Source organism: Staurois parvus, unplaced genomic scaffold, assembly GCF_062004578.1.
Source record: "Staurois parvus isolate SC_StPar_1 unplaced genomic scaffold, SC_StPar_1.0 ptg000246l, whole genome shotgun sequence".
Lineage (NCBI taxonomy): Eukaryota > Metazoa > Chordata > Amphibia > Anura > Ranidae > Staurois > Staurois parvus.
This window is the reverse complement of record NW_028318042.1, coordinates 2,857,038-2,873,468: the sequence shown is the minus strand read 5'-3', so window position 1 is coordinate 2,873,468 and position 16,431 is coordinate 2,857,038. Positions and strand designations below refer to the sequence as shown.

The following is a 16,431-nucleotide window of genomic DNA, read 5'->3' as shown; positions in this document are numbered from 1 at the left end:
GTAGGGGGCCCCATGAGATGCCCCTGGTACCTTTTTCATAGGCTTTTTTGAGTTTGGGCAAGGACACAGGGGCCCCATGATCCCCTATTGCCCAGGGGCCCCATAAGTTGTCAGTCTGCCCCTGACCCTAGTCACCCTGCACCCAAGCATACCTCCCAATCTGGATTTGCCGGCACTTGGCTCTACTAATGTGCCAGGTAGGGGCGTATTAGAGCGGGCACTCTCTTCATTTTGTGGTTGACCGGGGCACTTCCTTGCATATGTTGATATTCTGGGGATTGGCAGAGTCCAGAGGTAATGATATGATTGGGCAGGACTGCGGCTGTGTCCGTCCGATGCTCTTGGGCTGAGTACTGCGGGAGTGGTTGGGTGAGACTGCAGGTCCTGCGATTTGGTGGAGTCTGGCGCTGGTTGTAATAGAGACATGCGGGATCAGTTGGAGGAGACTCAGGAATTGGCTGATGTCACTTTGGAGATCAAGTAAATCACAACCCCCATCCCCCTCCAGGGGAAACAACCCCCACATTCTCTGAGATCATATAACACACTGGTGATGTTTGCGGGGCGGGTGACACCATGTTTTACTGCACCGGGTGACACCAACCCTACAACGCCAATGGACAAAGAGTCCACTTTAAAATATTGTGAAAGAAATAAACCAGCCAGTTCAGACCAAAACACGGTGAGAGAAATCCACGTTCCGTGTGCATTTCCTGCACCATGTTTAAAGTGCAGAATTACTGCACATGTGCAGTAAGGTGAAGAGCATAAATTGTAGGGATGGAGACCATGAGTGGGTGATCCCTGCAAATTTTGAGGTGTACTCACTCAGATCCTCTCCTGTACCTCTTGCTGGTTGGCTCCATTCCCTGCCTTACAGGTGATCTTTGCTCAGGGGGCTAGTAAGTCCCAAGTTTTTCTCCTTTCCAGTTCCAGGCTCGCAGGCAGGCCCCATCCCACTAGGCCTCCTGGCAGCCTTCTTCTTCCAGCCTTACATCTTCCTCCAACTCTTTACACCTCTCCCATCACCACACTCCTGCAACTGAGCAGGCTCCAACACATTTAAGGGAGTCCCAGCCTCTTGCCAAGCCTCCTGGTTGAGGACTGACTGAGGTCCCTCAAGAGTGCAACCAATCACTCCTCAGACCCACTCACTGCCTCCAAGGCCCTTCTCCAAAAACCTCAGAACAGGGGGAAATTCCAGAGGGGCTGGCTTGCAGAGTCTCTCAGCCCTGACCACAATTCGACCCATCTGACTATCACACCTGAGTTGCTAACCATCTTCTGGCTAACCATTGGGATCTAGCTCCCCTTAGCTGAACTAGGAGGGTGCTACAAAAGCAAAGTGCCTTTGTGTATAGGCTTTTGTCAAACAAATTTTGCATCTGCATGTAAAAAAAAATACAAAGCCTGCTTGAAGTATGTAATCGGGCTAACAAAGCGTACCCAAGAAATGGGAGACGTCAATATACAATAATGCTTAAACATTGCTTTATGGTGTTCAAGGTAGGTTTTCTTATTAAAATTCTGTTTTTTGCTTCAACATACCTCCTTACACCTGTCTGTTTGGACAGTATAGTCACTTGCTGACTTGGCACCATCCACAGGCAGCTTTAAGCAGTAGTAAAGGTTACAAAAAATAAATCCTGCAAGGTAAAGGCATATTGTGCTAATTGCATACTAGCACTTCATGGAAGACTTACCTTGAAACAAAGCCATCCAGAAGCATGCTGTCACCGCTGCAGAGACTTCCATCTTCCAGGTTCATGGGCTGCGGCTGCTTGAATGGCTGAGCCGCAACGACGTCACTCCTGGGCATGCGCGTGGGAGTCACGGCAATGGTACAGAGCTCGGAAGGAATGGAATGGGCATGCCATTCCTTCAGAGCACATGCGCCAGTGACGCAACCAGCTCCTGCTCCCTAGAATATGCACCGTACTCCGTTTAGGAGATATTCTTTGAACCTACAGGTAGGCTGTATTATAAGCTTACCAGTAGGTTAAAATAAAAATTCAGCGTTTACTACCACTTTAACTCTTCAGTAAGACATAGAATTTGAATCCAATGTATTGATACGTCAGCAATACACAGAATGTTTTTTTAGTCTTTTGAAGTTTAAGAAGACAATGACTTTCCTAGGCCCTGTCTCTACAAAGTACTAATGCTGACACAGGGTACAAGGAAGAAGCAAGAAGGATCTAGCTGCGGCTGAATTAAAGCAGAGCTCCACTCAAAAGCGGAAGCTCCAGTTATTTGCCTCCTCCCCCCTCCATTGCCATATTTGGCACCTTTTTGGGGGGAGAGGATACCTGTTTTTGACAGGTACCCGCTCCCACATCCGACTCAGTATGCAGTGGTGAAGTAAGCCAGAAGTTCGGCCCCCTCCTTCCTCCTGCAGTCTCCTGGGAACCTTCACAGGTCCCAGAAGACGGCTAGACCAAGCAGAATGCACAGCGCGACTCGCGCATGCGCAGTGGGCTCCCAGCTGTGAAGCCACAAGCTATCACAGCCCGGTGCCCACAGTTGTGATGCCGGCACCGGGAAGAGAAGAGGCAGACAAGGGACGGTGCAGGTGAGCACATCTCTGGACCCTGGGACAGGTGAGTGTGTGTTTATTAAAAGTCAGCAGCTACAGTTTTTGTAGCTGCTGACTTTTAATAAACACAAAACTGACTGGAACTCCGCTTTAACTATCACTAAACAGGAGGGGAGGTCAAAGAGAGATACCATTCACATAAGTAAACAAGTAGCCCGGAACAGCCACTAGATGTCAGTATATTACAGAACAACATTGGCCTGCTGCAGTTCAATAGTACACAGAAACATGCATATAGCAAGTAGGACAGAAAAGTAGAATTCACAACTGGAGTGTGATGGCTTACTGACGGGGCTCATAGGATTTACAGCATATACAGGCGGAGAGGTGATGGCTGACAACAAGGGGTTTCCTTGGCTAACTGTAGGGGTGCAAATTCCTTTCCTTTAGAGGCGGTACCAGTTTATTATAGTTATGAGTCTTTAGAAAGTCTGTGCGGGATGCCAAGCTGGCTGTAGTGATGCCCTTCAAGGGAAGCCTGTGCTAGCTGATCTCATCTGGTTCCTTTATCCTAGGACTACACTTATTCTCCCCAACCAGGCAGGGGGTGTGTCCCTGTCCTACCAAGGGGAGTATTTACCACGAGGCGAACAAGGTGTTTGCCTTGGGCGGCATTTTTCATTGTTGCCTAGAGCACCACAAAAACAAAATACACTACTGGTCCTACACCACTGCTCCTACACCACTGGTCCTACACCACTGGTCATACACCACTGGTCCTACACCACTGGTTCTACACCACTGGTCCTACACCACTGGTCCTACACCACTGGTCCTACACTACTGGTCCACTGGCGTTTGCCTTGGGCGGCATTTTTCATTGTTGCCTAGAGCACCACAAAAACAAAATACACCACTGGTCCTACACCACTGGTCCTACACCACTGGTCCTACACCAGTGGTTCTACACCACTGATCCTACACCACTGGTCCTACACCACTGGTTCTACACCACTGGTTCTACACCACTGGTTCTACACCACTGGTCCTACACTACTGGTCCACTGGCGTTTGCCTTGGGCGGCATTTTTCATTGTTGCCTAGAGCACCACAAAAACGAAATACACCACTGGTCCTACACCACTGGTCCTACACCAGTGGTTCTACACCACTGGTCCTACACCACTGGTTCTACACCACTGGTCCTACACCACTGGTCCTACACCAGTGGTTCTACACCACTGGTCCTACACCACTGGTTCTACACCACTGGTCCTACACCACTGGTTCTACACCACTGGTCCTACACCACTGGTCCTACACCACTGGTCCTACACTACTGGTCCTACACTACTGGTTCTACACCACTGGTCCTACCTCTACACTGCATGTGGGCTAGGTGCAGCGTAGTGAGGCGGCAGTAAAGACATGGAGGCCTGGATGCAGAAATGAATGTATTCAAGAACTTGTCACAACAACCTGGCAGAGAGAATGCATGCCCAGGATCTTGCAGTCAGTGCAGGGTAGCGGTAGTAGGCCTGAGCTGAAGACAGTGCCTGGTGATGAGGGTGGAATGTGGCGTGGCCAGTCCAACCCAAGCGGGAGCTTGCGGAAGTGTAAATGTAGCCCCTACGCTTTCCCTACTCCTCTGGAACCTCTTGTCTTATCATCAGTGCTGTTTCTGACAGACGAGGTATCTCTCCCTACACTAGCCACTTCATAAATGTGCATTAAAACCTGGGGGCAGGCACTTAAAAAGGCTCAGCTTGACCCAAGATGTCTGCCAGAGTCACCTGGATGCAGAGTAGCCAACCAGAACGCTGCTCCAGGGGACCAAGGAAACCATAGAGTAACCAAATTTCTGTTAACCTCCTCTCCAGCTGCAGTACTGCTCCTTTTGAGCGCCACCTAGAGTGGAGAAAGCAGACTGCACCTGCCTACATGCGGGCATGTCAGGGTGACACTGAATATCAAGCACTTCTGTATCAAAGATGGTGTCCAAGTATCAAAGGGGGGAGTGTGGTCAGGTTGGCAGTATGTGGGGGGTGAGATCAGGTTGGTGGCATGTGTTTGTGTGTGTGGGGGGAGGGTGCGATCAGGTTGGCAGTATGTGTGTGTGGGGGGGGGGGGGTGTGTGTGTGGGGGTTCAGGTTGGCGGTATGTGGGGGGGTGTGTGATCAGGTTGGCGGTATGTGGTGGGGTGCAATCAGGTTGGCTGTATGTGGGGGGGTGCGATTAGGTTGGTGGTATGTGGGGGGTAGGTGTGTTCAGGATGATGGTATGTGGGGGGGTAATCAGGTTAGCAGTATGTGGGGGGGTTATAAGGTTACCGGTATGTGGGGGGTACGATCAGGTTAGTGGTATGTGTGGGAGGGGGGTGCAATCAGGTTGGCGGTATGTGTTGGGGGATGTGATCAGGTTGGTAGTATGTGGGGGTGTGTGATTGGGTTAGTGGTATGTGGGGGGGGTTGTTCAGGATCATGGTATGTGGGGGGGGGTGATAAGGTTACCAGTATATGGGGGGATTATCAGGATACCGGTAAGAGGTTGGGGTGCAATCAGGTTGGCGGTATGTGGAGGGGTGCAATCAGGTTGGCAATATGTGGGGGGGGGGGTGTTCAGGTTGACGGCATGTAGAGGGGCAATCAGGTTGGTGTTATGTGGGAGGGGTGATTAGGTTGGCAGTATGTGGGGGTGTGTGGTCAGGTTGGCGATGTGTGTGTGGGGTGATCAGCAGGGTATGCACTGGGGTATATGTATGGGGTAGTAGGCCTGAGCTGAAGACAATGCCTGGTGCGAAGGTTGGAATGTGGCATGGCCGGTCTAACCCAAGCAGGAGCTTACGGAAGTGTAGATGTAGGCCCTACGCTTTCCCTACTCCTCTGGAGCCTCTCCCCCTACCGTCAGCACTGACAGATGGGGTACCTCTCCCTACACTAGCCACATCACAAATGTGCACCAAAACCTGGGGGCAGGCAATTAAAAAGGCTCTGCTTGACCCAAGATGTCTGCCTGGATGCAGAGTAGCCAACCGGAACTCTGCTCCAGGTAACCACGGAAACCAAGTTTCTCTTGACTTCCTCTCCAATTGCAGTACTGCTCCTGTTGAGCGCCACCTACAGTGGAGAAAGCAGACTGCACCTGCCTACACGAGGGCATGCCATGTTGATGCAGAAAGTCAAGCACTTCGGTATCAAAGATGGTATCCAAATCTCAAAGGAATTTGGAGTCCAATTGGAAACGCCGGTCTCCCTCGATGGCTACCTGGAGCCCATGACGGGGACAACTTAGTACCCACTGGGTTCCTGCAAGCCTAAAGTAGTGACTCAGCGCCCTCTTCTGGTCGTTGGACACACTGCAGCACTGAGCCTGCCGACAAGCAGGTCAGAAGGAGGTCGACTGCAGGTCAATGAATTCTAAATGATCTCAGAAGCATCTCAAACTGATTCTATCTACACAAGCCTAAAGCCCACCTAGATAGACCCTATATAAGTTCCTGAAGATCTCTGTTGCCCAAGCACAATTTGTGTTCGAATTTTTGTGTTTGTGTTCAGATAACGTTGATAAAATGCATCGAGCAGCAGTAAGTGTGCGCTCTGCATCTCCATGCCAAGCTTGTCTCTTCTCGCATGTCAATCACAATAGCCCCGCCCCGATATGAGCAAATAAGCTTTGTCTCTGTAATCTGCTATATAACCTTATCTGACCCACCACCATAGGGAGCCCCCTCCCCCTCCTCTGTGCTGTAGGATACGGCGCTCAGCCAATGAATAAATGTTACTTGTCCATATTTTATTATCTTTTCCATCCTCCAACCCAGCGTGCCGCAACTTACGTAACGCTCCCCACTCTCGCCATAGTATTTCCTTATTTTCACTTCAAGTTGACCTACATACAGAATTTTACATAGCACTGCGCAAGTTCGGTCTGGTGCAGCTGTACCGCCACTTCCCATCACACATTCGCATCCCCAGCAGCGTGTCTGACGGCTACTGTTATACCGCTTGACACTAATCTCTTCTGAAAATAAAGCGTTGTCATAATAATTAATATTTCCCTACTTGTTGTAGTTCCCAAACAATTCTGTCGTTAATCCTAAAAGTGTAACCGGATGAGTTTAATTACTGAGACTTCAAGTGGAGGTTAGGATTTGTGGTTGCAAGCAAAAAAAGAAAATGGAACTTACCATTAAGATATCAGATACTGTTACACAGAAGGCTAATTATTTTACTTTGGACCATTTAAAGGAACTGTCCACTAGTTTCTGCAGTTAATCGGGATTTTATCTTACGTGATGTGGAACGTAGTTGTAAATTAACATGACAAAGGTTTTTTTGGCTAAGTCATAGATAAGTTAATGTCCGTCACTGACCAGTTTTTGTTTTTGAGATTTTAGGCACGCTTGTAATGTATGAACAACGATGTGTACACACTCAACAGACAGTCTGGCTTTTGGATAAGAGGATCAGGTTGCAATCATCAATGTCTGTGTGAACATAAAATTTCAGTATAGCTTCAGTCACTTCATCATGTAATGCTGGACAAAGATTTGGAATGCTGTTTATTGGCAAACTGAATATGTGAATGCATTTCCTAATACTCCATTTATGAAATAAGTATTTTTGACAGCTCACATATATATTATGTTGGATGACCAATTAAATATATCGTTGTGGGAGTAATGATGAAACCATTGTTGGCAGAGAAAGCTTGCAGTAAAATGGCCAATATAAGGTATCTTCATTGGGTATAATGATGATGACACCGTGTCGGATAAAGAAAATGTAGTATTATTGAAATGATGAAATCTTGAATCTAAAATATATTTAAATGAACAATAAGAAGTATCTTCATCAGGTATAATGATGACACTGTGTGAGAAAAAACAAACAGTATTCTTTAAAGCTTGTACTAAAATGTATTCAGTTGACTAATCCAAGGAATCTTTATCAGGTTTAATGATGACACCGTGTCAGAAAAAAATAGAATAGAGTATTCTCCAAAGCTGGAAATATGAAGTATCTTCATTGAGTATAATAGTGACAGCATACCTGACAAAGGCAAATGAGAATTCTCAAAAATGTGCACTAAAATATATTTAAATGGACAATTTGAGTTATCTTCATCAGGTATGATGATGGCATTATGCCAGAAAAAAAGGAAACTAAGTATTCCCAAAAGCTTGCACTAAAATATATTCAGTTGACTATTACACTGAATTTTTATTAGATATGATGATGACGACGCCATGTTTGACAAAGAGAACTGAGTATTCTCGAAAGCTTGTACTACAGTTTATTCAAATGGCTAATATAAATTATCTTCATCTGGCATATTGACAATGGCTAACAAAGAGGACTGATCATCCTCAAAGCTGGTTCCAAAATATATCCAATTGACTAATAAAACCTATCTTCATTGGGTATAACAATGACCCCATGCCTGACAAAGAGAACTGAGTATTCTCCAAAGGCTTGCCCTGAAATATATTCAATTGACTAATATAAGGTATTTTTTATTGGGAATAATGATGATCACATGCCTAAGAACAAAACGGAGTATTCTCAAAATCTGCCACTAAAATATATTCAATTGACCAAAGCAAGGTATCTTTATTGGATATAATGATGCTTGACAGAGTACTCTTGAAAGCTTGCACAAAAATCTGTTCAGTTGATTAATTCAAGTATCTTTATTGGATAGAATGATGACACCATGTCCAACGAGAAAAGACAGTTCTTGAAAGCTTGTTCTAAAATATATTCTAATACCACATTTTTGTTACCTTTATCTGGCATAACAAGGACCCCATGCCTGCCAAAGAGAACTTGAACAAAAATATATTCAGATATAACATATCTTTATTAGGTATATTTAAAACTGGTTCAATTGGTTCAATGGCTCTATTGGTTAATCTTTATTGGGTATACTGATAACCTCATTCCTAACAAAAGGAACTGACACTAAAATATATTCAATTGACCAATACAAGGTGTAGTGATGCCTGACAGTACTCTTGGAATCTTGCACAAAAATCTGTCAAAAATCTGTTCAGTTGATCTCTTCAAGTATCTTTATTGAGTGTAATGATGCCACCATGTCCAACAACAGAAACAGAATCCTTGAAAGCTTGTCTTAAATATATCGCAATACCACATCTATGTTACCTTCATCTGGCATGTTGATGACCTCATGCCTGACATAGAGCACTAAAATATATTCAGATATAAAAAATCTTTATCAGGTATATTGATGATCCCATGCCTAACTGAGCATACCTGAAAGCTGGCACTAAAATATATTCAATTGACTAATACAAGGTATCTTTGTTGGGTATAATGATGACCCATTCCCTGACAAAGAGAGCAGAGTATTCTCGAAAAGCTGGCACTAAAACATATTCAACTGACTAACGCAAGGTATTTTTATGGGGTATAATGATGACCTCCATGCCAAAGAAAGCAAACTTAGTATTTTTGAAATCTGGCACTAAAATATGTTTAATTGACTAATGCAAATTATCTTTATTGGGTATGATGATGACTCCATGAAAGAGAAAGAGAACTGAGTATTCTAGAAAGCTGGCTTTAAAATATATTCAATTGACTAATAAAACAAATTGTCATTGGGTATAACGATGACCCCATGGCTGACAAGGGGAACTGAGTGTTCTCGAAAGCTGACTCTAAAATATATTCAACTGCCTAATACGAGGTATTATTATTGGGTATGATGTTGATCCGATGCCTGACAAAAAGAACTGGGTATTCTCAAAAGCTTGCATTAAAATTGACACAACATCTTTATGGGGTATAATGATGACCCTATGCCTAACAGAGGGAAATGAGTATTCTTGAAATCTGGAACTAAAATACGTTCAACTGACTAATACAAGGTATCTATGTTGGGTAAAATGATGATCTATGCTTGACAAAGAAAACAGAATATTCTCAAACCTGGCTGTAAATTATATTCATTTGACTAATACAAAGTATCTCTGTTGGGTCTAACGATAGCCCAATGTCTGACCAAGAGAACAGAGTATTCTCAAAAGCTGGCTGTAAATTATATTCATTTGACTAATACAACAAATCTCTGTTGGGTCTAACGATACCCCAATGTCTGACCTAGAGAACAGAGTATTCTCAAAAGCTTGCACCAAAATGCTCAATTGGTTCATCTTTATTGGGTGTAATGATGACCTATGCTTAACAAAGAAAACAACGTATCTTTCTTGGGTCTAACGATAGCCCAATGTCTGACCAAGAGAACAGAGTATTCTCAAAAGCTTTCACCAAAATGCTCAATTGGTTAATCTTTATTGGGTCTAACGATAGCCCAATGTCTGACCAAGAGAACAGAGTATTCTCAAAAGCTTTCACCAAAATGCTCAATTGGTTAATCTTTAGTGGGTCTAACAATAGCCCAATGTCTGACCAAGAAAACAGAGTATTCTCAAAATATGGCTGTATATTATATTCATTTGACTAATATAACGTATCTCTCTTGGGTCTGACGATAGCCCAATGTTTGACTAAGAGAACAGAGTATTCTCGAAAGCTTGCACCAAAATGCTCAATTGGCTAACCTTTTTGGGGTATATTGATGACCCCATTCCTAACAAAAGGAACTGATATTAAAATATATTCAATTGGCCAATACAAGGTGTAGTGATGCCTGACAGTACTCTTGGAATCTTGCACAAAAATCTATCAAAAATCTGTTCAGTTGATCTCTTCAAGTATCTTTACTGAGTGTAATGATGCCACCATGTCCAACAACAAAACCAGAATCCTTGAAAGCTTGCATTAAATATATTTCAATACCACATCTGGCATATTGATGACCCCATGCCTAACAAAGAGCACTAAAATATATTCAGATATAAAAAATCTTTATCAGGTATATTGATGACACCATGCCTAACACAGAGAACGGAGTATTTTTTTAAAACTTGCACCAAATATATATTCAGTTCATCAGTAAAATATTCAATATTTACTAAATCTTCACTTTCTTGCTCCTATGGCTAACCATAGGGTACCACACATTACTGCTGATAAAACCAACCTGGCATTTCAAATGCTCTTCAGCAATGAAAGATATAACTTAAATTCTACTTTTGCTCACATCACAGATGACTTAATACAAACTTTAAATCTCACGGTGTTTAATGCATGAACATATGCGTCTGGCACATATTAGCCGGTATTAAAAGGATGGTCTGCTGGTAGTGTTACGGCTAGGGGTCAAGGGCAGCTGGGGATTTACCTGTATGTCTGGGTATCCTCCCTCCTCCCAGGTTCTCTTGCCCAGGCGAAGCATTTTAAGGTTCCCCCCTGCTGCCATTTCGACTTCTCGGTGCTGACTGTCTGCCTGGCTGTGCAGAGTGTATACTGCTGAGGTATGTGCGTGTCACTGTGTGTGCATGCATGCATGTGTAAATGTGTGCTCCACACAGAGGCGGGGGCTGTACACAGAGAGAGAAAAGGGGGGGCCAGCAAGGATTAGTGAGGTGCGGCCAGGGACAAATGAGAACACGCTGAGGCAAGCAGTACCGGGCAAACTGTTAACCTAATCACAAAGGTATAGAGAGGCACCCGGGGCGAGTATGTATAGAGGATCAGGAGAGGCTATACCCAACTGTTACAGCTCAAAAGTCAATCAGATTCACCCAGAAGGACAGCATATGTCACCGCACCAGGTGAACCATGCATACCCAACCCATCACACCACCTGTGCTTCAACAACGCACATTCACCTAGGGTGTATATTGGTGGATGAGTGCAGTCGTAAAAAATATATTAAAAGAAATGCACACAAATTAAAGTTATTATATTTAAAGTGCTGGTTTTACATGAATTAAAAAAACAGGTATTTACTGTATATACTATTGTCAATTTTATGTAGAGCTTTGCATTCACATGAGTTCCTGCCCCCAAGGAGCTTACAATCTAAGGTTCCGATTGCACGCACATACACACACATACAGTACATACACATACTAGAGCCATATAAACAGGAGCCAATTAACTTACCATCATGTCTTTGGAGTGTGAGAAGAAAACACCAATGAAGTCAGAAACAGCTTAAGCCCCACCCCATATATTGGCCACACCTCAGAGCATACTATTTTTGTGAACCCCCCCCTATTAATTTGATAAACATTTAATCACCATAACCAGTTCCCATTATTTTTCTGATAAAAACAGGTTCATATGAAGGCCGAGAGTTTCTTAAGGCTGACCTTAAACTTAAAAGAAATGCCTATATATTTATTCCCTGTCCCAACTCCAAAAGGCCAAAGCAAAATAAAAGACTTCCGTACCTTACCTTGGTTTCCACCCGCAGAACCTTGGGGAGTGGGAACTCACCATCTTTCTTGCAAGATTCCGGGGAAAACTGAGTATTACAAATGTAGTGTACCCCTCAAAGGGGCTCTGGTGAATTTAGTCCTATTTTCCCACTTAAAGCACACATAGCCAGGGTTGCAGCATTTTCTTCACTCTTTTACTGGCTCCAATGAACAGTCTAGGCGTTACTTTTAGAGATCTTGGATAGGGTGGGGGAACATGGGATACCCCAGAAGTGAAGAAATGGACATTCTGAGGACTCCTAGCTTGCTGAACTGTACTGAAAAAAAAAATCGAATGCTGACGGTGACTATGAATCCTCCCAGGGACTAAAAAGTCCAGCACATGAACCATCTACTCATACAGCAACAGGACCATTGGTTTCCTCCTTCTGACATCCATCAGGCTCTTCCTGGTAAGGGAGATGCAGGCTCACATCACCATAGGACAATTGGACACACTCTTTCCCCCCAACTTCCTTCTGGCTCTCCAGTGAGCTCTCTCCTGATCCAAATTGATTCCAAGACTTAAGCTTGCAAATAGACCCCCCAGCTAAGCCTAGGTATGTCTTCACAAGGGCTTCTTTAGCGCTCCTGCCTCAGGGGCAGATCCCCTGCACAAGGGTCTCCTCCAACAGGACTGGACCAAGGAACTTTGCACTGCTCCCTCAGGCCTCAGACTATTTATAGGTGCTCCCACCACCTACTGGGCACTGATCCCCATATATTGGTTGGCATCCCATAAATAATCAGGCTGCCTGCCTTGTTTTTCCTCTCACTATAGTTCTAGGTATTCTCTAGAAAACAGGGGGAAGTAATCACTGCAGCAGCCTGTTAGACACTAAGCAGTCCTAAGCAATCAGCCCCTGCTCCACTGATTACAGTGGAGCTAACTAAATTTACCTACTAGCATACACTACACTAGCAGGTTGCTATCCTTGTAGGAAGATGTTTCTGCACTGTGTATTATTTGATCACACAATCCCTGTATTGCTACATGATCTTGGACATGAGCGAGTATTCTTCATTTCAAATATTGAGGATGAAGAAAATAGTGCCAAGACCGATGCGGCATGGAACATCAGGAAGGGAGCAGCAAGAGGCAGTGATGCTCCAGCAGCTAGAGCTTACTGCCAAGTGGCTTCATCAGTGAGGAAGGGGCAGATGATGAGATGGTTGATCTGTTGTGGGTGTCACCGATTAGGTAGGAGAAAAGTTTTGAAGGGAGGACTTTTTCCAGGGGCAGCTTTGGGAGAACTGGAGGGACCAGCTTTCCTAATTCACAGGTACATATCACTGTTATCCTCAAGAACGGTTCACAGAGATTTGCAGCATGGATCTTTTTGAACATATCTGCTGCTGATGGACTGGAGCGTACCAGACAAGGTACTAGCCATTTGGTCATCGCATGCACATGGAGAAGCACAAAGCTCAGTGGAAGAAAACCGCTCTGAGATGTCATCAGCAAAAGACCCACACTCCTTTTCCTTTATTTTTCACATCTTTCCCTCCCCCCAGCCCCATCTCAATCCAGCGATGTGCACGAGAGCCTCGGCTGTCCCGGCTTTTGCCCTCCTCATTTGCTGAGACTGCAGCAGGATCCATTGGCTTGTGCTACACCACGGTGGCAAGTATCCAGACACCATTAATTTTCCCTGACGGCCATCCCTGCCCTCCACCAGCATGTGGAATGTGGAATACGTTTGTATTGCTGGACCACTCAAACAGCAACAGGGTACACAGGACCAGCAAGCATGAAGAAGTTATGTATCCTTCACGGCACATTGGCTTAATCTTCTGGTGACTGGGAAGGATTCAGGATGGGGAACACCACTCCTCGGAGCAGGGGCGGACTGACAACTCATGGGGCCCCCGGACAATATGGGATCATGGGGCTCCTGTGTCCTTGCCCAAACTGAAAAAAGCCTATGAAAAAGGTACCAGGGGCATCTCATGGGGCCCCCTACTGACCGTGGGCCCCCAATAGGGGATCATGGGGCCCCTGTGTCCTTGCCCAAACTCAAAAAAGTCTATGAAAAAGGTACCAGGGGCATCTCATGGGCCCCCTACTGACCGTGGGCCCTCAATAGGGGATCATGGGGCCCCTGTGTCATTGCGCAAACTCAAAAAAGCCTATGAAAAAGGTACAAGGGGCATCTCATGGGGCCCCCTACTGACCCCGGGCGCTTGGGCAGTGCCCGACTTTCCAAATGGTCAGTCCGCCCCTGCCTCGGAGCCACCAGTCCCCCCTCAAAAACCCAGGAACATAAGTCCCAGGTATTATGTACCCCTTACACTTTTTTTCCCAAAAGCTTTTTTTTTAACAAATAAAGGAAGCCTGCAGGGAAATGTGAATTACTGGTATTTTAAATTACTTGTTTTCCTTTGTACATGTCAGTTCTCTTTTACTATTTTGTTTACATGGTAGAGATGCGCCACTTAACAGACAGGTTTAGGGAACCTCCCAAGCAAGCTTTTTAATGGAATAGTGGATTTTTAATGTTGTACTTTCAGCATTATTAAATCCACTGCTCTTTGCAAAACAGTATTTACATTTTTTTTTCCATTGGTACATGCCCAGCCAGGCCCCCATGCACTTTTTCATCAATCCCTTGCCTATTAGCTTTTAAAATTATTTAAACCAATAATTTTATTCAAATAATACATTCTATTGTTTATAGCCTCTCTTTCTATCTTACATTGTGGCCTTACCAAGCTGCTTACATACTTTTCTATGACAATAGTTCAGTCAATAGTACAGTCTACTGTTTATTTCAGGATAAAATCTGCCTTGTCTCTCCCTCTTATGATCTTACCAAGCTGCTTACATACTGTCCAGCCACTGTACAACATTTGTGGATATTGTCTTTCAAATAATACACTCAAATTTATATTTCAAGATAAAACCAACCTTTTCTGTCATTCTCATATTGTGGCCTAACTAAGCTGCTTACATGCTGTTCAGCCACTGAACAATATTCGTGGTTATTGTCTCTCAAGTAACACAGTCTAATGTTTATTTCTGGATAAAACTTGCCTTATCTCTCCCTCTGGCCATAGACTGATCAAAATTCATCCGGTTCAGCAGGGGCCAGCTTAATTTTGATCCATGTATGACCATTCCTGCTAGATAGAAGTTGACCTAATGATTGGCTTCTTTTGAACGGGTATGTTGGAAAACGTTTGTTGATCAACAGCTGAGGAGTCCCACTATTATAATACAATGTCTCAGCAAGGAGAATTCCTCTATCCATCTCACTTGTGTGGATGTGGAAATCTGTTAATTTTTTTCAGTCAGCCCGCTGGCTGACCAAAAAAAAAGTAATCTATGGCCAGCCTTACATTGTGTCCTTACTAAGCTGCTTATATACTATCCAGCTTATATACTATCTATCCATATGTGTGGCTGCTGTCCTCAAATAATACACTCTAATGTGTATTTGAAAACAAAACCTGCCTTGTCTCTCTTTCTTATATTGCAGCCTTATTACGCTGCTTACATGCTTTCCAGCCACTGAACAATATGTGTGGCTATTGTCTCTAAAGTAATACACTCTAATTTCTATTTCAAGATAAAACCCACATCGTCTTTCCCTCTTACTCTGAGGCCTTAAAAAGCTGCTTACATACTGTCTAGGGGCTATATATTTTTGAAGATCACAGATATACGTTGTTATTGGACATTATTTGAGATTTTTATCTATTACAATATATGTGTGGTTGATGTTATATTTTAGAGATTGGTTTATTTATTCATTAATTAAGATTGGCACTGATCACATTTTTGATTGCTTCCCCTTTGACATAAGGGTTCACTTATATATATATATCACATTATTAGTTCATTTATTGAGTCCCTTATTTAGGGACAATGGGGGGGAGGTTGCTGTATTTTTATACAGGGATTCACAGAGTGTTGCAACAGGTTATTCCTGTGTGTCTCACTAGTTTTGCACTTTAGTTTTCAATGATTGGATCCTGATTGGATCAGAGCACTGTGTGTATATTACTATATGTTTATTATTCATTTATTGTATTATTTATATTTATTTATGGTTTAGCGCTTCACCATTTTATTTATTCATTTGAACAAACAAAATGAATTCTGAAAATAAATCACCTCCTCATAAGGAACAGAAATTCTTCAATGAATGAATGCATCCAAAACAAAATAATTGTAGCGCTACCCTCGAAGGAGCTGATGGGTTTGGGGCCTATTTCCCCCACACAGCACCCACAGCCAGGCAAAAGGAATTTTCCACATTCTCTCTAAAGGATCAATAAACAGTCTAGAGGATTTTGTTATTTTGGGGTTTACTGTAGAAAATGGAACTTGTATGGGGTTGGGGGAACATAGGCTGCTTAGAACTAAAGAACAATCAAACTTCAAACACATGATTGAGGTTCTGCTAATGTCTCTGGCCACTATATACCGACTCACACTAGGCACCAGTGGGACTGATGGTGCCACTGCAACAACAGGTAAAGGTTCCAAAAGACAAAGTCAAAGATGCAGCTCCTGGCTGTATTGCATGGCACTTGG

At 43.9% G+C, this 16,431-nt stretch overlaps 1 protein-coding gene across 2 annotated transcripts in view; it reads right to left on the bottom strand.

Annotated features, from left to right (window-relative positions):
* Positions 1-10,942, bottom strand: part of DNPEP (aspartyl aminopeptidase) — a 73,204-nt gene extending 62,262 nt beyond the window's left edge. Inside the window, exon 1 of one of the 2 annotated variants that reach the window (XM_089680609.1) lies at positions 10,808-10,942. In XM_089680609.1, coding sequence (XP_089536735.1) covers positions 10,808-10,885 — 78 coding nt within the window. In that variant the 5' untranslated portion in view covers positions 10,886-10,942. The remainder of the gene's footprint in view (positions 1-10,807) is intronic. The other variant, XM_089680610.1, reaches the window with a different exon arrangement.
* Between the last annotated feature and the right edge of the window lie 5,489 nt (positions 10,943-16,431).